The sequence below is a fragment of the Sciurus vulgaris genome, assembly GCF_902686455.1.
Source record: "Sciurus vulgaris genome assembly, chromosome: 8".
Taxonomy (NCBI): Eukaryota; Metazoa; Chordata; class Mammalia; order Rodentia; family Sciuridae; genus Sciurus; species Sciurus vulgaris.
In genome coordinates, this window is record NC_136468.1 from 69,416,732 (window position 1) to 69,441,121 (window position 24,390).

At 33.6% G+C, this 24,390-nt stretch overlaps 1 protein-coding gene and 1 pseudogene across 2 annotated transcripts in view; both read right to left on the reverse strand.

Annotated features, from left to right (window-relative positions):
• COG5 (component of oligomeric golgi complex 5) overlaps positions 1 to 24,390 on the reverse strand; it is a 377,475-nt gene that overhangs the window by 119,984 nt on the left and 233,101 nt on the right. The window contains 3 exon segments of the mRNA XM_079150025.1: positions 13,542 to 13,619; positions 14,109 to 14,221; positions 23,593 to 23,758. Coding sequence (XP_079006151.1) covers positions 13,542 to 13,619; positions 14,109 to 14,221; positions 23,593 to 23,758 — 357 coding nt within the window.
• On the reverse strand, positions 395 to 7,467 carry LOC306668597 (pyridoxal phosphate phosphatase PHOSPHO2-like; annotated as a pseudogene). The gene has a single exon. The product of its transcript is annotated as a pyridoxal phosphate phosphatase PHOSPHO2-like (transcript).

Here is a 24,390-nt window from a genome sequence, read left to right on the forward strand (position 1 = left end):
GAAGAATGGATATGAAATGTTCTTAGATGAAAAAAGATGAAGCAGATTCAGAGGGTTGTGAAAGGTGTAAGAAATAATAAGAAAAAAAGTGGATTTGTAAGTAGAGAGTAGGTTAAAACAAAATAGATATAAGTATTAAGTATTTACAGATATATAGGTACATAATATATAGGTTTATGATGTGTCCATGTGGCATACATAATAAATATACAGTACATACATATTGTGCCGAAATATAGAGTAAAATATTTTCATTTTAATTATCAAAGCATTATCAAAATGTTATGATCAAAACTATAATACATTATACAAATATAATTTCTTACATCAAGTAAGAAAAAATAAAAAGATACAAAAAAATTTCATGGTTTCAAATCAAATTAGCTTGATATGTACTTGTTCCTATGTATTTTGAAACAAAATTAATTTTAATAATCTGATTAGATGTCAACTGATATTTGACATTAATCTATTTATAATTTATAAGTAATACTGTCTTATTTTCATGTAGTTCAATGCAATTGTGTTATAATATCTACTCAGGGAAAAGTCTGCTATTTAAAATAACTTGGAGCTGAGCATGGTGGCATATACCTATGATCTCAGCTACCTGGAAGGCTTAGACAGCAATAAAATGAGACCCTGATTCAAAACAAAAAGTAAAAAGGGCTGGGGATGTTGCTCAGTGGTACAGAACTCTGAGCTCAATTCCCAGTACCACAACACCAAAACGGATACATATTATTCATATAAGTAGAATAAATGTGGAATATAGAGGAATAACAAAACATTTGTGTTTGGATTAATCTAATATTTAGAATTATAAGTTGGCCTTCATCTTTGCTTTTCTCATTGATTTTTTTGTTGTTGTTACATTACTCCTTTATTAGAAATGGTAAATGAGAAATTGTTTCAAAACCTGAAGTCCAAACTACAATAGAAAATTCCACAGGTTCAAGATTTTGAGACATTCTGGTAAGAGTTTTCTGCAAAGTATATCTTTACCGTAGCATGGCAACATCATTCTTCTTTTTAAAAGGTTACTGGACAGACATCATTGTCACTATCACTTTTATGAACAATTTGTGCATAATTCACTCCCTGTCATAACTGTTTTTCACAAATTCTACCAAAACTACATTTTTGCAAAGACTCTTTGGGCTCCTATTGTAAGAATAAGCATGCTAATTTTCCACAGTGAGACGACCATGGCTATCGAAAGCTGCTGGACTTGTAAACACTTTAGCAAATATGTCATGAAAACTGGCAGCTGCTAAAACCCAATCTATGAAGACCGAATTTGAATCTGAAATAATGATGCAGTCAAATTTATCCTTATTCTTTCTTATAAAGTTGAAAAGTTCCACCATCCCTGAAGTGAAAGGTATTGATGTCACTGCTCCTTTCATTTTTTCTTATACCTTCATCTCCCAAATACTTAAAGACTCATAAAGTCATAAAATAGTTAAAGGTTCATAAATTCTATCCAAAATCCTTTTTGATAAGAATCTTGTAGTTCAATCAGAAGTTTTTTGTCTGAAGCACATTGCACAATCCAGGTGTAACTATTGTCATCTATGATTGTATTGTCAAGGCCAAACACCAACAAACTTTTCATGATTCCAGAAATAGATGTAGGTTATCCCAAATTAATATTTCCAATAAAATTAATCTTACTTCAGCACAGAGTTTAGGTTAAATGTTCATGACAGTCTTCAGTTTTAAACACCAATCAGTTGTCAATTGTTTTTAAACATTTCTCCTATACTATATGGTAAATAGTAAGTAGAGAGTATTCCAGACAGAGAGATAAATATCAAACAGAGATATGAAAAAGTGCTTCATTCCAAGAGTAAACAGTGAGCATCTAAGAGAAAGGGAGTAGGTAAGAATGAAGAGAAAGACAAGCGTTAGAGCAAAGGACAACTGAATTCATCAGAAGATACTAGTCAACTATTAAGGGTTTCTATGAAAGAATATCATGATCAAGTTTGTGTTTTAGGAAAAATCACCATGATAGTAACATGGAAGATGAACAGTAGTATATGGGGTACTGGTGAGCCTGTAGGCAACAAGATCAGTTAGGAATTCACTGAAAAAAAAAAAAAAATCTAGATGAAAGGGGCTTTTCTGTGGCGAAAGGAATAGAGAAGTTCCAAGAGTAGGCCATAAGAAGATTTACATGTATTTATGAAGGACTATTTTTGTAAAGGACCAGAAACATAAAGAATGTGCAAGTGAAATGAAACTTCAGAAGAAGCATCAGGTAGACAGACCTGTAGACTTGGGTCTCTGAAACCTGTCAGGTGTCCATGTGGAAATCTCTAGACTAAGGATAAAGAAACAGATTTACATGAAATCAGCATCTGGAAGTGGTAGAAACTATTAGCATATGTGAGCTTTCCCAGATATCAGTGTTCTATACTTTAATTTTATAGTTGCTATGTGTTTCAAATTTTATAAATAAAACACTTTAAAAGGAGGGGCAGAGGGAGAAAGAAGAATCAATGAAAAATTCTGAAGAGTGAAAGTAGCTGAGGAGGGAGAAATTTAAGGCAGGAGAAATGGTCAATCATCTCAATAGTAGTTAAACAGGGCTTAAGAAGTAGGCAATAGGATTTAGGGACTGGATCAGAAGACTGCATTAAGAATTGTTAAGGTTGAGCAAAAGTTTGATTTCCGCAATCTGGGACAAAACAAATAGGGAAGTAGAGATACAAGGTAGTTTACCAAAATTGCATGAAAGAAAGAAGTACTGAGAATTAAAGGACTCAGGTTTGTTGTTGTTGTTTATTTGTTTGTTTGTTCTTAGATGTTAGGCCACTGAGAGGAAGGAGGAAGACAGAGGTTGACCATGGAGGAAAAGAAAGAGATGAGTAGAGGCAGAAGCAAGAGAAGAGGAATGAGCATGAGAAAGAAGATACAATCTACCTCTACCTTTGAGACAGGGGGCGTGGGGAGAGGGGGAATCAGCAATATCACTCTTTGGTCCTTGATAAAGTGTTTCTAAGACAGTATGCTTACTGAAAAGAGGTTAGAGGAAAGCCAAGGGAGCCAAGCTACAATCAAAAGAAAAGAAGATATAAAAGACTTAGCAAAAAGTCTGTGCCAGAGATCTCTATGAGGAGATCACTTTGTAAATAAGGAAGCCTGCAGACTTTATCAAAGACACCAAGAGACATGAATTTTAAGTTAGTTTTTTTAAAACATTTTTTGAGTTGTCAATGGACCTTTATTTATTTATATGTGGTGCTGAGAACTGAACGCAGTGCCTCACACATGCTAGGCAAGTGCTCTACCACTGAGCTATAACCCAGCCCCCTCAAGTTAGTTCTTAATCATCTTCTGGAGTCAAAGCAGAGGAATCCTAGCATGGCAGACACAAGAGGACAAAGAAAAGATTCCTTTTGCTGAAAAATACTCTTTAGGGGGAAATATTTTGCTGTGTCTGGTTATAAAAGAAAGAAGACAGAAATTAAATAGGGACTTCAATACCATAGAGCAAAATGAAAAATCTTATATAATAAAAAGAATTTCAGTGAAAAATCCAAATATTGACTTTTTATGTATTTTGTTCAGAGAGAAAAGAAAAACACAAGTCATAATACACTTAGTTTTATAAAACACTAAGACTAAGGTGGTAGTGGGAAATAGAGAAGAGTAGTCACATTATCAATACATCCTGAAAGTGGAACAAACAGAACTTATAAAAATGATGGTGGGGGTGTTGTGTGTGGAGATCAGTGGTACAGTGCTTGCTGAGCATGAAAGGAGCCCTGGGTTGATCAACAACATCACAAAACAAACAAAACAAAACACCCTGAGACGTGTATACCATTCAATAGAAAGACTCTTCTACTGAAATGTCTTCCAAAATGTTAACACAGTTACCTCAGGATAAGAGGATCAAAAGTGACGCTTTCTTTTTTCTTTTGAATATTTCAGAATAATATAGACATTTAAGTGTTAATTCTAAACAGAATAGTCAATTCTCAATGTAAAGACATTTGATACTGCAATACGTGGGGTAAAAAATAATTGTTCACTTCAAAATGAAATTCCAGATCCCACACTCTTCCCTAGAGATCATTGTTAAGCTACAGTGTAAAAAGATTTTAAAACCTTTCCCAACAATTTACTGCAGTATGTATCAATCATTTTTCTTTATCGTCACTCCCCCTAAGCATAAAATTAAAGAATTAACTATAGTTATATATAATACACGTTTTATATGTAGGCATAATTATATGCTATACATGGTGATTATACACTGCAGCCATATGTAATTTATATAAAATTTAGTTTCTCCCTAAGAAGTGAAGTTAAATACTAAGCAAAAAGATTTTGTAGAACGGGATTCAATTTTGGAGGCAATAAACTATTGTAATATCTGAAATTTGTGTCTCTATCGTTCCCCCAAAACTAGAACTAGAACTAGAAACTAGAACTCTTTTCTCCCTCTTAGGGTTAACATTACCTCTGTTTAGAATGCGTGGTTAACTAGTATTTTAAAAATTCAATCAGTAAAATTCAATTTTTTTGAATTGTCCCTGAAATTCAATTTAGAATCATACTCTCCTCCATCACTGTTCCCTAAGCTTCACTCATCACATTCACACTCTAACATATATTTATTTGTTTTTAAATTACAAGCATGATTAACATAAAAATGTACAATATAAAATACAAAGAAATAGTTTAAAGGACTTTAAAAAATGTATAGGTAGAAATTATACTGTCTTTCCCCATCTCAAAATGTATACATGACTTAGGAAAATAGGATTCTACATAAATACTATAAGTTGCTTTTTTTCTTCCCAGTACTGGAGGAAATTGGACTCAGGGTCTCACACATGCTAGGCAAGCTTCTACTGACATCTATAACTACCCTTTCTGTTTTATTATTTCTTTCTTTTCCTTTTTTTCTTTCTTTCTTCCCTTCTCACCCCTCTTCCCCACAAACTGCTGGAGATTCAACACAGGGTCTCCCATATGCTAGGGAAGTTCTACACCACTGAGCTACATCCCTACCCTTGTCATCAATAACTGAGGTCTCCCAAATTTATGTCTCTATCCCAGGCCTCTTCTGAGCTCCAGATTCATATAAACTGCCTAAGTAACATCTACACAAGCATCTAAATCAAGCATATGATCTTTTCCTGGGCTAGCAATATGCATGATGATATTCTCTCAAGATGGTGAGCAGCACCAGCAAATCACAGCTCCAAGTTAGCCATGTAATTATGAGGGTAAAGAAACAATACTCTGTGGTGTTCTGTGTTGATAAGCTATGATATTTTACAGGTGAGGTACATAAAATACATTTTAAACTTAGGATATTTTCACCTTATGATGGATTTGATGGGGTTACATTCATCATAAGGGATTTATTGGGGTGTAACGGATTATAAAGATAAATTTACACACATCATAAGGGATGTATACACAAAGCATCCATTTTAACATATATTTAAAAATTGATTAAAATTCAAGTTTAGATTGTTAAGGATCTTCAGCTTATGTTATAGAAGTCAAGAGAGTTAAGTTGATTAAAGAGAAATACTATAATGCTTGCTTTAAAGTATTAATAAATTAGCATACTTTGATAAAATTCCCTCTAGTCAGTTAAAACTGACATACTAAGTCACGAACTACATGAAATTAGGTTTTTCTGTGGGGGGAGGGGGTTACCAGGGATTAAACTCAGGGGCACTCAATCACTGAGCCACATCCCCAGTCCTATTTCCTATTTTATTTAAAGACAGGATCTCACAAAGTTGCTTAGCACCTCACCTTTGCTGAGACTGGATTTGAACTCACAATCCTCCTGCCTCAGCCCTCTGAGCCACTGGGATTACAGGCATGCACCACCACACCCAGCATGAAATTAAACTATCTATGTATTATTTCTTTCCCATCTTTTTACCAACCAAAGAGTAAGTAAACATTTACCCATTCTTTCTTTCTTTAGAAAAAGGCAGAAATCAAAAAAGCAAGATAATTTTTTACAATGTTTTTGAAAAAACTGAATGATATCCACAAGATATAATAGGAAGCCCCAGAACACACTCCCTCACAAAAACACTAACTTAACAAAAACGTATAGTCCAAAAAGCCTTTCTGAGAACTCATTAATGTAAAACTCTTAAGTTTACTCTTCTAATGTGCTAGAAACCCAAAGCCTGGAGTGCACATCCCATCACTGACATTTGACCCCAGGGCAATCCCAACTTCTGCATTCCCTTAGAGCTCACAAATCTTCACTGTAGTCTCAGCTATTTTCTGTATATGTATATACACTTGTGTGAACCACCCCCAACCCAAGATGCCTTTACTCTCTGAAAGTTTGATGAAGCATTTAAAATTATGTTTTTCTAACATATAGAGAGTTTGCTTGTACTGTAGTGACAGGGTCTTTAAGAATAACTGGACCCTACACTAGTAAGAGTGGAAATCACCTAACGTAAAGAATATTTACTGATAATATCTGACTTAAAATATCTTACTGCCTAATCACTATTCAATTTTTCAAATTGAGATGGCACAGATAGACGAGATGAACATTTTACTTACAATGTTAAACAATTTCAAATTTAGGTGCCCTTAAAGTTTTCTAAGTAGAGAGAGTAATGCTATTATCAAATCATTTGATATCTCTAAAAAGGTAAAAGAAAACACATTCTTTTTCATAGTTAAAATTCTCATTAGTACTATAGCTGCTCAAAATCCTGAACACATTCCAAATTTAGCCTAATGCATCCTACGCACAGATTAAAAGATTGTTAGACAATAAAAATTGCTGGCTTAGAAAATGAAAAGTATCATATCTGTACTCCTACACACGGCAAAACTGGCTTAATTCTGCAGATGAGAATCTACAACCTGTTTTCCACTATATGTTTCTGAAAAATTGGTCAATAATTTGCTACATGCATTTCAAGCAAAGCGTTATACACAGTATTAATAATTACATAGTGAACTCTTACCTGGTTTTAACAGTTATCAAAATTAAACTTCTAAATTTCCAAAAATTAGTCTAAAAAATTCTCATTTAAAAAAGAAATGATCTATCCATTTGTGCAGATTTAGAAAATATGAGTAACAGAAAAAGAATATTAAGCACAAAATGTTATAAATTATATGAATAAAAAAGTATCTTTTCAAATGATCGTATGAACTGCAGATAATAGTCTCATTTTACAAGTTTTCCAGGCAATTATTAAATTTAGCAGAAAACAAAATAATTACTTCAATTTAAGTTACCTCAATTTTAAAAGGTTCTGTGCTTAAAATATCCCTAATTTTTATTATATTTGATATAATTTGTTCATCTATTTTATATTTGACCCAATTATGATTGTTTTATATTCTCTGACATGATAGACATCTAACAAAAATCCTTCTCAACTAATTAAGTACAGAAACAGTGAACATTAGTACATATAGTTCTTTCTGTTATTTAAAAATCAATAGCTCAGGGGCTGGGGTTGTGGCTTAGTGGTAGAACACTTGCCTGGCATGTGTGAGGCCCTGGGTTCAATCCTCAGCACCACATAAAATAAATGTTGTGTCCACTGAAAACAAAAAAATATTTAAAAAAAATCTATAGCTTAAAAATATTTCAACTGGTGAGGTGGTACGTACTTGTAATCCCAGCTACTCTTTTTGTTGTTGTTGTTTTGTTTTTTTTTGGTGCTGGGGATTGAACTCAGGGCCTTGTGCTTGCAAGGCAAGAACCCTACCGACTGAGCTATATCTCCAGCCCCCAGCTACTCTTTGATCCCAGCTACTTAAGAGGCTGAGGCAGGTAGATTACAAGTTAAAGGCCAGCCTTGGCAATTAGTAAAGATTCTGTCTTTAAACAAACAATAACAACAATAACAACAAAACAAAAATTCAGTGTGTAGTAAATTCCTGATATGCTACAGTTGCCCCTGAATGAAACTTCTTTTTAATTGTTTGTTCTGTTTAGTTATACATGATAGCAGAATGCATTTTGATTCATTGTACACAAATGGAGTACAATTTTTCATTTCTCTGGTTGTAGGGATTGAACTCAGGGGTGTTTAATCAGAGAACCACATCCCCAGTCCCTTTTTACATTTAATTTAGAGGCAGGGTCTTGTTGTGAAAGAATGAACATTTTTTTAAGCTGTCTGTTTTATCTCAACTCCCTAAGGTTTCCCTCCCAGTAATGGGAACAAAGCCCTTAAAGCTGTTCCAGGAAACAGCCCCAAACAGAGAATAAAAGAGTAAATTGAGCCAGATAGCTAGATAGTGCTCAAACAGTAGGATTACCAGAAACTATTGACCAGAATCTACACCTGTTGTAAAACATTGTGAAACATGTTGTCAGCAAACCCAGACCCCCTTTGAAATTTCCTGGCAGCTTTGTTCCCCCTTTTCCCCCTTTCATGTGCGACCCCTCCCGATGTGTGGTTTCTGCCTTTATAAACCTACAAGATTTTCTGCTAGGGACTCGACTCCTCCAGTTGGGTCCCAGCGCGCTGGAATAAACACCTCTTGCGGTTTGCATCAAGTGACGCCTCCTGCGGTTGATTGGGGTTGCCGTCCATCCATGGGACAGAGTTGGGGTTTCCTTTTTGGGGGCCTTACAGTTGAGTTGCTTAGGGCCTCATTAAGTTGCTGAGGCTGACTGGCTTTGAATTAGAAATATTTTTAAAGACGTGATTTGACCCAAGATTTGATACAGCTAGATTCATGTAACTATGTTACAAGATTCTATTGGCAGTGTTCATTTTGGGTGTTATTATTTCCTGTCATTAAAAATAATCAAGAACTGATTGTATTCTTTATGATATGTAACATGTTGTCGATAATCTTAAATTGTTTTATACAGGCATGATATTTCTCTCATAATTTTAAATTCAATATTAAACGAACACATATTACTTCAGTGGACTACAACCAGAATCATCTGAAGGAACTTTTCCAAGACTCTGGCCCACTCCTAGAAATGAATTCAGTAGTGCTGGTGGAGCCCAGGTTTATGAGAACCACTGACTCTAGGTTATGCTCTACTACACACAAGGGCCACTATTCAATTATTTCTAAATGTTGCAGAAAGAAAACCCTATATCTTTTATACTGAGTTTACAGTAAAATCTTTACTACTCTCTAAGCTAAAGCATCATGTTGTAGAAAACTAATATCACTCAAACCTCCTGTCCTTTCCCTACCACCAAATGCCATCTTCCTAAAGAACAACTTTGAAGGGAAAATACTGGGGAATGATATTGGGCAAATTATATTGTTGTATTGTCTGCATGTACAAATGGGTAACAAATAACCCCACCATTATGTACAACTATAATGTACCAATAAAAAATTATGAAGGAAAAAAAAATCAATAACTTAGCAAACACCAAGGCAGATTTCGTAACATTAAGTTGAAAACTAAAAGCTTTAAAATAAGTCCAAATGTTTACCTTTCCCTGATTAAAAAAATAGAATATAAATGAATTAATAATTCTCACAAGATTTGATAGCACACAAATAAGGAAAGCTATTTTCACTATTTTTATACCTATAAAATTACCATATGTTAGATATCATAAATCACTTTATTTAAATGAGACAGATAATCTTGATATATTTAGAGTATTTGATATTGACTTGTTTAAAGAGTAAGATCAATATTTAAATTTTTTATACTTTTCATGAATTAATAATAGGCAAATTATGTTATTAAAATGTTTTTTAAATGTGACTTTTATATGGCAGGTTTCTTTTTGTACTTAACATTTTTAGTAAGTTTATGAACCCTAAATATAAATTTCAGATTAAAATTAAGTCTACATTTTGATTCATTTTCTCTCATTAATACTAAGTTCTACAATTAGTATTACCATTGCCATTTGATATCTGAGATTCTCAATGATTATATAACCTGTGCATAATCAGTACTGACAAAGCTTAGCTTTGTGATACCAAGGCTTACCTTCTTAATCACTATACTATCTTGCCTTTGACACTGCTTGAACAGGTCTAAAGAAAGAAGACCTTTAAGAATCAGTTTTCCAAATGCTAAAAATCTACCTTACTTTTAAGATAATTATTGTAGATTATTTAAAAATATTTAAAAGAATCTCAACAATAACTATAATCTAGATTACAACATATAAATACTATAAATAATGGGTGTGGCAGGCCAGTTTTTTCCTACATAAAAATGTCTTAGAACTTTAGAAAAAATGTTCCATAAACATAATTTTATAAAAATCCATAGGCAAATGCAAATTAAAATTATGAGATACCACAACATAACGACTGAAATATCTAAAATCCCAAACAGTGACAATATCAAATGATGATAGATGTAGCATCAAGAACTCACTTTCTTTTCTAGTGGGAATGAAAAATGAGACAGCTACTTCTAACAGTTTGGCAGTTTCTTCGTAAACTAAATGAAGTCCAATGATATGATCTAGCAAATGCACACTCTTATTACCCAAATGAACTAAAAACCCCACAGACTTAAAAAAATGATTGAAAACTACACAATAATGTTTATAACAGCTTTACTTACAATTGCAAAACTTAGAAGCAATGAAGATGTCTTTCAACAGGTAAATGGATAAATAAACAGAGGTATATGCATACAAAGGGATTCTGTCCAATGATAAAATACGCAATCCAAGCATCTGCAGGACCTTTAAATGCAAATTTCTAAGTGAAAGAAGCCTGTCTTAAAAGGCTACAAACTGTATGACTCCAATTATATAACATTTTGAAAAAGGACAACCTAGAGACATGAATCAGTGGTTGCCAGAGGGTGGAGAGGGATGTTGGAAAGGCGAGAATAGGTAGGGAGTAGGGGGTTTTGTGGGATAATTAAAACTGGTAAGCCTATTCTGTATAATACTCTAATGGCAGACACATGATATTACACTTTTGCATAATACATTGTGCATCTTGCACTGATGTGATGCATTTGTTATGAATGATGAAGAACTATTCATATATTAACTGAAGTTCACAGTTACATGAGAATTTTGCTCTTAGTTTTGTATGTACAGTTACATGGGATTTGCAAAATGCATAACATTCATACTTTGTGCTCAACATTTTTATGACTTAAAGCTGCTCTAAAAAACAAAAACAATTCTTTAAAAAAAAATCTACAGATATTAAACTACAGCAAGAAGACAATAATTAGAAAAAGTATTTAACAAAGGAAAACATAAAATTAAACTTTTTGTATAAACGAAACAAGACAGCAAGACCTAAATTAAGTACAGCCAGGTGCAGGAGAGCATGCCTATAATCCCAGCAGCTCTGAAGGCTGAGACAGGAGCATCACAAGTTCAAATCCATCCTCAGCAAAAGAAAGGAGCTAGGCAACTCTGTGAGTCCCCATCTCTAAATAAAATATAAAATAGGGCTGGGATGTGGTTAAGTGCCCCTGAGTTCTATCCCCAGTATCCCGTACCCCCCCAAAAAGGCATTTGGTACAGAAATTCCACCACAGTTTATAGTGACTTACAAACTCATTGAACCAAAGCATTTAAAATCTGGCTTACGCAAATTGCCAATGTTCATTTAGTATAATAATTTATTGTTAAAAAGCAGTGATCTGAGTTTTTATGCGGAAAATCTGCCCAATGTAATATCACAAACATAAGCCTCTTTCGAAGCACTATTACTTCTTTAATTTAATCTTTTCCTTTCCATTTTTACTGGTGTATTACAGCTGTACATAATGGTGGGATTTGTTACATATTCATATATTCACACAATATAGCAATATAATTTGACCAACATCATCATTATCCATTATTTTCCCTGTCCCTCCCTCCTTCCCTCCCTTCCCCATCCCTTTCCTCTATTCTAATGATCTCCCTTCCATTTCAATGAGATCCCCCTACCTTTCTCTTCCTTTTCCTCTTTAACTTCTACATTAAAGAAAACATGTGACCCTTATTTTAATTTTTTCTTTATAGACTCTCTTGAATATAATGGTTTAATTAGAATTATTCTTATGTTGTTTGTAGACAAGCTGTTAAAAAGGAATTAAAAACTCAAAGTATTTAAATAGTAAAAGCTTTAAATGAGGCCACTGCCCACAGAGACTAAGTGAATTAATCTATGTGTAAAGATAGACCAAATCACAATAAATGGATGAAAACAGCACACATGTAGTTAGTTGTTTGCCTATAAAAATGAAGGTCTGATATTAATTATCCTATCCATTAGCAAATGCAAGAAAGTTAGTGACTTCACAAATTGACAAAAATACCTTATTGCTTCTTTCACACAACTGAAAGTCAAGTAGAAATAAGGGTTAAGTAAATAAATATGTACTAATGTAAGTAAACTATGCACAAAATAACTAATATAGTAGATTTGAGATGGCCATAGAAAAGTCAACCTGCAAGCTCAGTCCTTGGTTTTTAAAGGGATACCATGAGTCTCTAACCGGTAAGAGTTGCTCACTTTATCTAAGCTGCATAAACAATGTATTTTATGCTGAACATCTGCTTTTCTTCAGTGAGTCTAGAATTCTGATACATCTTAGGCAGTCACTAGTCCCTGAGAAAAACTCAGGACAGCACCCTCAAGGAGGACTTCCTTAGTAGAAACATCCCATCATGCTGTCACAATTTGCTGTTGGAGGAATTAAACCAGTCTCATGTAACTCCAGAGGCCAAGGATTCCTGGAAGCTTGTACCTGGTTTCCATTGGACCTTGCCCCACATACCTTTTCTCTTTGCTGCTTATGGTTCATATCCTTTCACTGAAATAAATCATAGGTCTGAGTACAACTGTAGGTTGGAGCCTATAAATGTTTCAGTAAATCACCAAACTTGGGGTGATAAATTATCTCACTATAGAATAGAAAATATTTAAAACTTGTGAATTTACATATGAAACTACCTATACTATGATGCTGGAAACCTGAAAAAACTTTTTCTTTAGAGTACTAGACATTATAATTTAATGATAAGTAGAATACAAACAAATTAATTATTCTATTAATAATTATGCAAAACACATCAAAACTAATGTATAAAGATGTAGGATCAAGGATTCCTATGCCTGGAAGAAATTCTTACAACCTATGAGGCTAGCAGATTGGCAAATGACAGAGAGAGATTTTAGAACATGGAAAATAAATAAAGCAATGTACTTTATGGAAAAAATGAACAAATAATTGGGTCCTATAGCCTAAAATGAACATATTATAATGACCACTATTTAAATATCTTATTTACCAAAAATTTATCTTATTCCCTAGAGGAACTTAAAAAACATTATGAGTGATTATTTATATGACAGAAAATGGTAAATTAGTAGTACATTTCAGAAAATTAATCCATAAATAGTATTGCTGCAAGCATCTACTGTAAAACAAACATGTTTATATTTAAATTAAAAGGAATATAGGATAGTTGTCAAAAATACATTTCTCTACTGCCAATGAACATGCAGACACTGAAAGGGAGAAACACATAAGATCCTTGTACATACCTTTCTAACTTCTGAAAGGAAGATGTAAAAATATCTTTGTTTAAACATACCTTAACTATTTCATCAATGAAACAAATGTGTGAAACAGGATCCCTCTTTTTGGTTAATACTTTTTGTAGATGCTGCACCTAAAAAAGGGAAAAAGAGGGGAGAGTATATATAATATGGTATTTTTAACTAAAACAAATTAAGCTAAGGTAGTAGAAAAAACAAGGTACATTTCAGAAACTACTCTGAAAATAGTATTGCTGTTGACATCAATGACAAACAATTCTGTGTATAAGGGAAAGGAAATGGCATTATGCTACAGCTTTACATACATTACAATTAGTTAATGGAAGTGTTTTGAATGCTCAGAGATTGTGTATTGAGGGGAGGATTGAACTCAAGGCTGCTCAGCTAGTAAGTATTTGCTTAAAATTATTTTTTATTTTAAGACAGTACCTCACTAAGTTGCCTGGGCTGGCCTTTTGTGGTCCTCCCAACTCAGCCTCCAGAATGACTGGAATTCCAAGAGTGGGCCACTAGACCCGGCTGAATTCTCACATTTTAAAACACCTGCCCCAAATAACCAGGAGTTAATAATCAATGTTCTTTGCATCCTGTGAAATATTTACCTGTCCACAAACAGCACAAATATGATCCATAAGTTTCTCCATATTGGTCCAGAGGGAAGCACGAAAAGCTGCAGTATTTCCTGGGGTTGGCATTGTAGATCGCCCAGGACCTCCTGGTTATAAAGGACAAAGAAATATGAAAAATAAAACTTTCTGAATACAGCAAAATCTATGCTACTTTGAAAGCATACGAAAGCTAAAAAAAGAGAAGCTCCTTCTTTAAAAAACTAATTTCTTATGAGTAACATAAAAGAGAAAACCTTTTGTGTTTAAGAAATCACACACACACACATACACACACACACACACACACACACACACTCCAATGAAATTAATGAAAATGGTTTTCTAAAAGGGAGAGGAGGGTGGTGGGAAATGGAACAAGATGAAAGTTACAGAGATAGAAATGGGTCTTTGTGACTAATGCAAATGTTTTACATATTCCAAAATATTTTGTACACATACAAATATTTCAAATATTCCAAAGGCAAATTTAAAATGAAAAAGGCAAACCCTAAACCCAAATATAAACAAATATAGAAACAAAACTATCTGCACATGGAATTAATAATACAACCACATGAGGGAAAACAATTCAAGTACTTTTTAGTCACGGAATAGTAACTTCAGTGAGATCTCTGATGGGCAGAAAGTGACAAATGGGAGCACAGAATATACAGAGGATACACTGGATAAATAGATGGTGTACATCATCAGGAATAATGAACTTAATGGGTATTTTGCTAAATGTAGTATTGACGGAGTAATCCTGCAACAAGCGTTCAGGTTTATTTTAGAATACAGCAAATGAAGGTCCTCATTGTTAACAGACTAAAGGTTTAAACATGTAATGGGGATTACAGGTATTTCCCAACTCTGTTCACTAGAAAAGCAGAGAGATAATGATTTCTCAATAGCAATAAACGTATCTGGTATCCAAATTTTGATTTCTAATCACCAACCTCCCCACTGCAAAAACCAACCAACCAATCAGGGTTTATTGAAGAGAAAAGAGAAATTTTCTATCTGGAATAATGAAAATACAAGGTGAATCTAGTACATATCATGTGAGAGAATAAAGAAGTATTCAAAGACAAAAGGAAATTGATTAAAGGATGCATGAATTTGACTAGAAGGGACATCCACAAAACAAACTGGGGACAATCTGGCCATCCAAAATAATACTGATGATAATGGATTATAACGATAATCAAAAAATAATTCATGACTTCATAGTGAAAATCAAACATCTAAAAAGGAAAGAAACTGACCTTTACACAAAACTGTCAGATAATGAATGCAGAAGGAATGACAGAAAAAAATGCCTGTTTGCAACAACTACTTTGCAACAAGAGTTAACTGAAGAAAGATTACCAATAAATACAAAATACAAGGTGAAATATTATAGGAAACGAGATATTCAAATAGTCTCAAAGTATGCACCATTAAATTACTAATTATAGATAGAACATTCTTACAAGGGACAATCTGGCATACACCATTTTAATGAAGTGATTCGGCACCAGCAATAGTGAGACAAACTGACATAATTTTGGTGTTTTCTGATATAACATACAGTATGTTAGTCTGCCTCATCTTTGGTTTCACTTTGTGTGGTTTCAGTTACCCACAGCCAACTGTGATCCAAAAATATTAAATGGAAATTTTCAGAAATGAAAAAATTCATAAGTTTGATTACATAAGATTCTGAGTAACATTATGAAATCTCTTGCTATCAGGACTCCATCCTGCTCGGGAACTGCATCATTCGTTGTCCATTAAATCCATACTGTATATGCTATCTGCCCATCTGTCACTTAGTAGCCACCTTGGTTAACAGATCAATCATTGAAGTATCACATAGCTAGTATTCGAGTGACTTACTTAATAGTGGCTCCCAAAAGCAAGAGTAGTGATACTGACAATTTTATTACAGTATATTGTTTTAACTGTTTTATTTTATTATTAATTGTTGTTAATCCCTACTATGCCTAACTTATAAATTAAATTTTAACATAGGTATGAATTTGTAGGATAAAAACAGTACACATGAGTTCACTACTATTTGCAGTTTCAAGTATACACTGGGATCTTGCAATGAACAGCATGGAAAAATGAGGAGTACACTAAAAATAAATGAACATTACTTCACCATCAGTATGTTTACCCTAAACTGAATCATTAAGAAAACATTCAGACAAATCCAAATAAGGCCATAAAAAAACAAAAAAGGACTGTTTTCTATTAAAGGACAGTACAGAGACAACATAACCAACAGTTTTAAAAGTGTGACCCTTGATCTACTAAAGAAAAACATCTATAAAGAACATTTTAGAGCTGCACATAGTGACACACCTGTGACCCAGCCAGAGGTAGGCTGAGACAGGAGGATGGCAAGTTAGAGGCCAGCCTGGACAACTTAGTGATACCCTTTCTCGAAATAAAATATAAAAAGGGCTGGGGATACAACTTAGTGGTAGAGCAAGCCTGGGTTCAATCTCTAGTATCAAAAAACTTTCTTTTGGAGATCTGAAAGTTTTTGAATAAAGACTGATATTAAATAATATTAATATATCAGTGTTAAATTTCTTGAGAGTAAGAATGTCTAAGAATGTTCTTGCATGTAATACAAACACACAAAGCTATTTGGACAGATTTGAAATGTTTCACTATGAAAAAAAATTAAACCCAAAATGAAAGGCATAAAATATCAGTCTACACTAAGGCAGTAGAAGACCTCATTGTGGTTAGATGTCTACATTCCTGCTTTTTAAAGAAGATGTGATTAAGAAAACCAGAGCCACTCTGTGTATGTGAACTGCCTTGCTCTAGTCTATAACAAATCTTATATTAAAAAATAATTATATGTACCTTATGCACTTAGATGCTATTTTTAAGTGGATTATAGTAGAAAATGATGAAAAAGAAATCTAGGAGATTGTTGGCTTTAAAAGTATTAATAATTCCTCTTTAAAATACGGATCCAACTTGTTTTTAACATTATTTGCAGTATTATACAAACACTAGTGAGGGAAGACATAAAAGAAATGAAGACATAATACTTTAACAATCTGCACTTGTCTCATCAAGAATGAATTCAATGTACTAATAAAAATATTTTTTTAAAAAAAGAATGAACTCGTAACGATGAGGAAAGGATATGGAGTACCTTTGTGAATATCACAAAATATTGTCAGGCACAGTAGTGCATTCCTGTAATCCCAGCAGCTCAGGAGGCTGAGGCAGAAGGATGACAAATTCAAATCCAGCCTCAGCAAATTAGCAAGGCCCTAAACAACTCAGTGAGACCCTGTATCAAAATAAAAAATTAAGAGGTCTATGGCTGTGGCTCAGTAGTTAAGTGCCCCTGAATTAAATGCTGGGTACCAAAGAAAGAAAGAAAATTAGAAAATATAAATCAAATTCCTGGAAAATAAATGATAGGTTTAAAAAAAAAAAGAATTATGGGACCCATCAACCTATTACTCTGAAAGTAAATACAAGCAGAAATATAAGCTATTATTATCTGCTTGTATTTACTTTGAAAAAATAGACAAGATCACAAACATTAATTATTCCTTCAAATATTTCTAGAGGACTGATTTTTCTTTCTAACAGAACATGAAGTGTTTTGTTTTTGTTTTTGTTTTTGTTTTTTTGGGGTACCAGGGATTGAGCCCAGGGGTGCTTAACCACTGAGTCAAACCCTCAGCCCTTTTTGTATTTTATTTGGAGACAGACAGGGTCTTGCTGAGTTGCTTAGGACCTCGCTAAGTGGCTGAGGCTGACTTTGAACTCGTGATCCGTCTGCTTTAGCCTCCTGAGCTGCTGGAACATAAAGATTTTATCCTCATAAGTTAAATACATCTTACTGAAGATAAAAACATTACAGAAATAATTGACTGAACAGAGAACAGCTGGATAAAGGGAGAGAAAGAACAATTAAAGTGAAAAACTGATGCCAGTATAAATTTTAATGCACTCAAGAAACTAAATTGTGTCACAAACTAAGTTTTATTAAAATGATAAAAGAAACAGAATTCCTCAAAGATAATATTTGCAGGTGACTTAATGATAGTGGAGTAAATTTATTTTCCTACTGTCTTCTCTTGAAAGTCAACAAAAATAAGAACAAAAAAATGAGTAGTAAAAATTTTCCTTCAAAGAAACAAAGAATCACATAAAATATCAAAAGAGATTATAAAGCTACATAGCAAATGTAGTAGATAAACCAAAATGAAGAAGAGATAAAGCCATGCATGGAGGCACCTGCCTAATATCTCAGCTCCTTGGGAAGCTGAGGCAGGAGTTCAAAATCAGTCTAAAGAACTTTAGTGAGACTGACCTAGCATGCAGGAGACCCTGTTTATGATCCCAAGTACTGGAAAAAAACAAACAAACAAGTAAGCAAAGGACCAGATAGTTGACACCTTAGCATATTATCAGGAAACACTGTTTTTCAAATCAACTATAAGAATTTAGACAAGCTATCCAATGATTCCTTGAATGGAGGTAAGACCCACAGACATGGATGGGCCAGGGAAAAGCTAGTAAAATGTTAAACACTGCAGATGGACAAAGAAGAGCTGAAGAAGAAGCCATTATAAAATGATATCACTGTATAAGAATTAGCCCTCTAAGATGGGGAGTTCACTGAAGGTAAAGTGAGATGAAAGTAGGCAGGGGAAGCTGAGAATGTTAGGTTTCAACAAAGAAATGGCTTAAATGGCCTCACTGGGAGTCACATTAAATTCTTGATAGGTATAAAATTTGAGGAAAGATGCACTCTAAAAGCAATCAGAAATAAAGTGACACTGGACTTAAGGTAGATAAAGGAGATAAAAGGAGGAAAGGTACATAAGCTAAATGCAATGATAAACAAAGGTCACCAAAGGAATTCCCCAAAGAAACAGTAGGAAGAGTTACTCGGTTTTCTGCAATTTCAAAGTGATTGTAGCAAACATCCTCACTGGAAAAATACCGTAGAGATTAAGAAGATCCTAAAAACAAAACAAAACCATAATGAGCAAAAGTGAAAACACAGTAAAACATGGGAAACAGACAAGACGAAATCATTCAAAATGAAGTATAAAGATATGAAAATAACTATGGAGAAGATACCAGACATGGAAAACAAAGATCTAATGCATACATGATTTCATCTCCTCAGAAAAAACAAATGGAACAAAAAAATGAACATATAATGAGATAAAACTTCTCTATAAAAAGGAATATACTCTATCTCAGGAAAAAAAAAACTGATACACAGCATTTAACCCTAAAAAATATCCTTAAAATGTTACTAAAATTCAAAACCAAAGGAAAAAACCATTGAACATCCATGAAGAAACAAGTTATCCTATGTGTGGCATAACAATCTGATTAGCCTGAGAGTTCTCTAATATGAACAGCAGAACCTAGCTGTTAGCGGAGCAATGTCTGAAGGGACCCTCCAATTCCCTGGCCTTATCTTTCATATGGAGGAACTTCAGTTAAAAGAACATTCTTGCCTTCTTTTCCTACCTCTTATTCAACCAGCCCCATGAGAAAAGGAGCCACTTACCTGATTAATAAAACTGAACCTGACTGGTCCATTCCCTTCCTTTCTCTCTTGCTGAAGTTTTATGTGTATAAAAGGTGCGTTCTGCCTTGCATTCCACCAGTGGTAATTACAACAGGGCAGGCTGATATTGGGGAGCTAAGCTATGCCTTTCAATTCAGCGTTGTTTATTTTTTGTGGTTATCATCATTTGATTTTGTTTTTTAAATCAGTAATAAAACCGACATTGTAAATATCATCTTTTTGTTCCTTACATCTGTATTTTAGTTGTTTTCAAGTTCAATAGTAAGAGAAACATTATTTTGGGGTCCACAAATGACTACAAAATTCTAAGAAAAAGCAAAAATAAGAATCTATACTTGCCAAAATTAAACATAAAGGCAAAAGACCCCATCTTCTATGCAAGAACTCAGAAAACAAAGTACCCATGACACAGTATGTTAAAAAAAAAAACTGTATTATGAAATCCAGGCAAGGAAAAGATAAATGTAGAAATGGAGAGGGAATATTAAAAAGAACAGAAATGAAAATCATTTAGAAGCACAAAGAAGGAAATGCAAAAAGCACTGATCATTCAAAACTAACAAATATTTCATACACACAAAAATAGAGCCGGGCACAGTGGTGTATGCCTGTAATCCCAGTGGCTCAGGAAGGAGGATGAGATAGGAGGATCACAAGTTCAAAGCCAGCCTCATCAACTTAACCAGACCTTGTCTCAAAATAAAAAATGAAAAAGGGCTAGAGATGTAGCTCAGTGGTAAAGCACCCCTGGGTTCAATCCATGATACAAGAGAGGAAAGGAAGGAAAAATGAAGGAAGGAAGGGCCAGCGTGTGGGCAGGCAGGCAGGTAAGCCATACAGAATAATGTTACAAATACTGGTCACCAAGCTTAAGCAATACAACATCAAATGAAGTGAAGCTCCCTGGTTCACTCCCTTCCTGGTCCCTTTACTCTTGCTCTCTCTCCAAAGCAAATCTTAAATTTGGTGATTACCATTCCATGTATTTATACTTTTATTACATATGTAATATGCAAAAAAAAATATATATATATATATATTAGTCTGTAATGTTCTTAGGCTTTAGACATGGTATCATACTATATCATTCTGCAACTTGCTTCTTCATGTTCTGTTTTTGAGAACTGTTCACACTGATAAATTTATTAATATAAGTATTGTCTACTAAATCATTTAATAAATAATTTGCTCATTTTTACATGAAAGGACTTTTTTTACCTTTTTACCACTATATGCAATAGTGCAATAAAAATTCTTATACATGTATGAAAATTTTTCTAGGGCACTGTCTTATAAAAGAAATTATAAGGTCATATGGAATACACATTTTTTAACCTTATATTAACTGGTTGAAACATTTGCCACATTAAGTGTATAAGAGTTTCTGCTGTCAGATAACACTTAGAGCTGTCTTAGATTTTGAGAATCAGAAGACTGAGAAATAGTATTGAAGTACAAGAGAAAAGGTTGCACACCCAAAGAATTTTCAGGAAGTAGGTTTATTGACAACAGGTTCAGAGGGTGCTATCATCTAAAAAATTCTTCCTCTGAAGGAAGATTTTGGAAATTCTTTGAACTTTATACCCAGTGGAAGGAGGGGCTTGGAGGTTTTACATTAAAGTAATTAATTTTTTTTTTCTTTCTTTGAGTTTTCAGAAAGTGTTTTTTAGGCCAGATAGAGGTTGTATAAGTTTTCACCAAGAAAACAGATGATTTCTTTTTGCACAACAAGCTTGCCTGTAGATTCTAACTCTATCACACCTTTTGTGTGCAAACCTGGCATTTACAAGAAAGAGGAAGCTTCAAACCACAAATTCTCCCTGCAGACCTCCTGCTGATACTCTCTGTAAAAATCCTTCCCACTAGAGGAGAAGCTTAATTATGGCAAGGGTCTTCTGGGTGGGGGTCTCTAGCCTGCTTCAGTATCTTTACTTGCCTTACAACTGGTTCTTATTCTTAAAAAAAGGTTCAACCATTTTTCATATGTTTAATGGATGCTCTGCCATGAACTGCCCATTCATAGTCTTTATCGACTTTTCAATAGCGTTAGCTTTTTCTTATTGAATTATATAGGCCTTTTTTATACATTCCAGGCCACATTATTTTCCTTAAAATTGTATTTTACATATTTTTTAAACCTTGAACCAATCCTAAATCTGTAGAAATTTGCAAGTATTGCAAAAAAAATTCCCTGAACCATTTGCAAGTTAAGACATTGATATGATGGTGCCATCATCATTGAATATTTTAATGAATATCTTCTTACCTCACCTTAATATAATCAACAGATGAGGAAACTAACATTAGTACTGTCTATGTGGCATTAAAAATTTTTAAGTAATAAGGATTATCCCTTTTAAAATATAATAAAGAATTGAATCTTAAGGTTTCTACATTAATTTAAGGAATTCACTCCTTAACATAATAGGAAGACAGTTTTAAGACTTTTTATTCTTTCAACAAAAGAGGCCTACATCAAGATTGACTAATGTGAATAACTGCTTTCTTTTTTCCCCCTATTCTTGACAACACAAGAGGAAATGAGATTAAACTGCTCCTAGAAAATCAAACTTTCTGAGAATAATTGCTGGAAAAAGTTGGCAGTAAAATCTCCTTTGGCAATTTATTTTCAAATATCTCCTTCTGGAATAGTCTTAATACAATCTATTCAGAAGTTAGGGCTAACCTTTATAAATCTCTTTGAGATCTAAGATTCTTTTATCTCTTTTTTTATCCAGTGCAACATGTTTATGAGTTATATATATTCAGTGTTAAAGTCATGTTATATACCAATTATATAAAAAACTAAATGGCTGCAATTTTTTTATATTAGCCAAGTGTCAGGAACAATTATTAATTCTACATGGGTCATTTTGTTTATTCTTCAGGATAACTTTGTGATGATTTGAGTGTCTTCAATTAAAAAATGGGAAGAGAAAAATTGGAAACAGTAAGTACACATAACAATTTGGAAAGTTTTTCTTTAGACTAATGAAATAAAATGAGGTAGTAGAGCTAAAAAAAGAAATGCAACCAGGATAGCTATGACGGTTTGTAAGTAGGAGATACAATAGGATAACTGTATGTGATGAAAAAGAGATGAAGAAAAGAGGAAAGAAACAAGGCAGGAAGAAGGTATGTGCTAAAGCAATATCCTAGAATGATGGACTCTAATGCAAAAGTAGAGTGATCTTTGCTAGGAGAAAGTGTATCTCATCCATACTAACAGGACAGAAAGAATAAATATAAGGGGACAGATGGAGGGATGGAGTAGCAGAAGTAAATGAGAGGTTCACATAATGTATGGTCTTTTCTATCTTCTGTGGAGAAGTGTGAATGCTATGGAGTCACCTTGGCAGGAAGAGGTGCAGACTGCTAATGTAGGGCTATTCCTCTCCACCTTGCATGCACCTTCTCTCAGCATTTTCCTTTAGATTTTGTTAGAGTTGTAATGTTCTCAAAGGTTTTATCAGTTTCTATTTCATCAGTCATTATTGCTCCTGAGTATAAGAACTACAATAAGGAAAAGTCCAGAAAGCTAAATAGAGATAGCAGTCTTTAAAAATATTTTCTTACTCAATAAGAAGTACATATGAGGATAAGGCCTTCAAAAGAAGAAAAATATGCTCTTTTTTTTTGCATCTGTTTCCTCTCAACTAAATGATGCCATAGTTTAGAGATCTTTATCTAGAAGTTCTGAATGTACCAATTGGCCAGTTCAACTCACTGATTAGACAAAAAATTTATATATAAATTCTGAAACATAATTTCTTCTCTCATTTTCTGTCTACTAAAAAATGAGTCATCAGATTGCTTTGAAACATGAATGTTTCACATACTATTCAAAGGACCTCTCAGTTATAAATAAATAAAGAAGCTAAATATAAACTATATCCATACCTCTCACAGCTGACTGGGAAGGCTGAGTCAAAACTTTGATATCTAATGCACTGTTGATATTTTCTTCCAAAGTAGCACAATATCCATCCACAACACTGGTAACAGTATCCTTCAAAATTCCAAGATTGTGGAAAACCTGAAGAGCTGTTCCGACTTGAGTTGGATTCTTAAATAAAAGTGAGGTAGGGTAGAAACAGATGTGAACAGAAAACAAATAAGACCAAGGTAAATCTACAACCTTGAGCAATTCCTATCATGTTTTTAAATTATTGAAGACAAGAACAATTTGGAACAAATATTATTTTTAGTTATGCTTCATAAAAGACAAATTTAAATACCACATATATTATTTTCCCCCTTTCCCTCTTTCTCCACCTTTAAAGGATAATAACAAGTTTAGGAACCTCTTGTACAATATTAGAGTTTCTTTAAAATTTACCACCAATACCTACAAGAAGCCATGTTGGAACAGAAATGCTAAACAGAAATGTTGGAATAATAAATAAATGAATGCTGAAGAGTTGGCTGAGGGCTGAGCCATGAGGACTGATAACTATTCTTTATATTTAATTTATCCATTCATTTGCTCTAACTACAAATATTTATACAGTGCCTACTCCACATCTGTTATAGTTCTGGGGGTTGGAAATGTAGTAGTGAAACAAATCCTGCTCACAGGGAGCTTACATTTACTATGAAATGTACAAAACATAAAAAAGATATCAGGTTAATGATGAATGCTATAAGAAAAAAGTGTAGCAGAGAATAAGAAGAGAGAATGATTAGGATTACCATAGA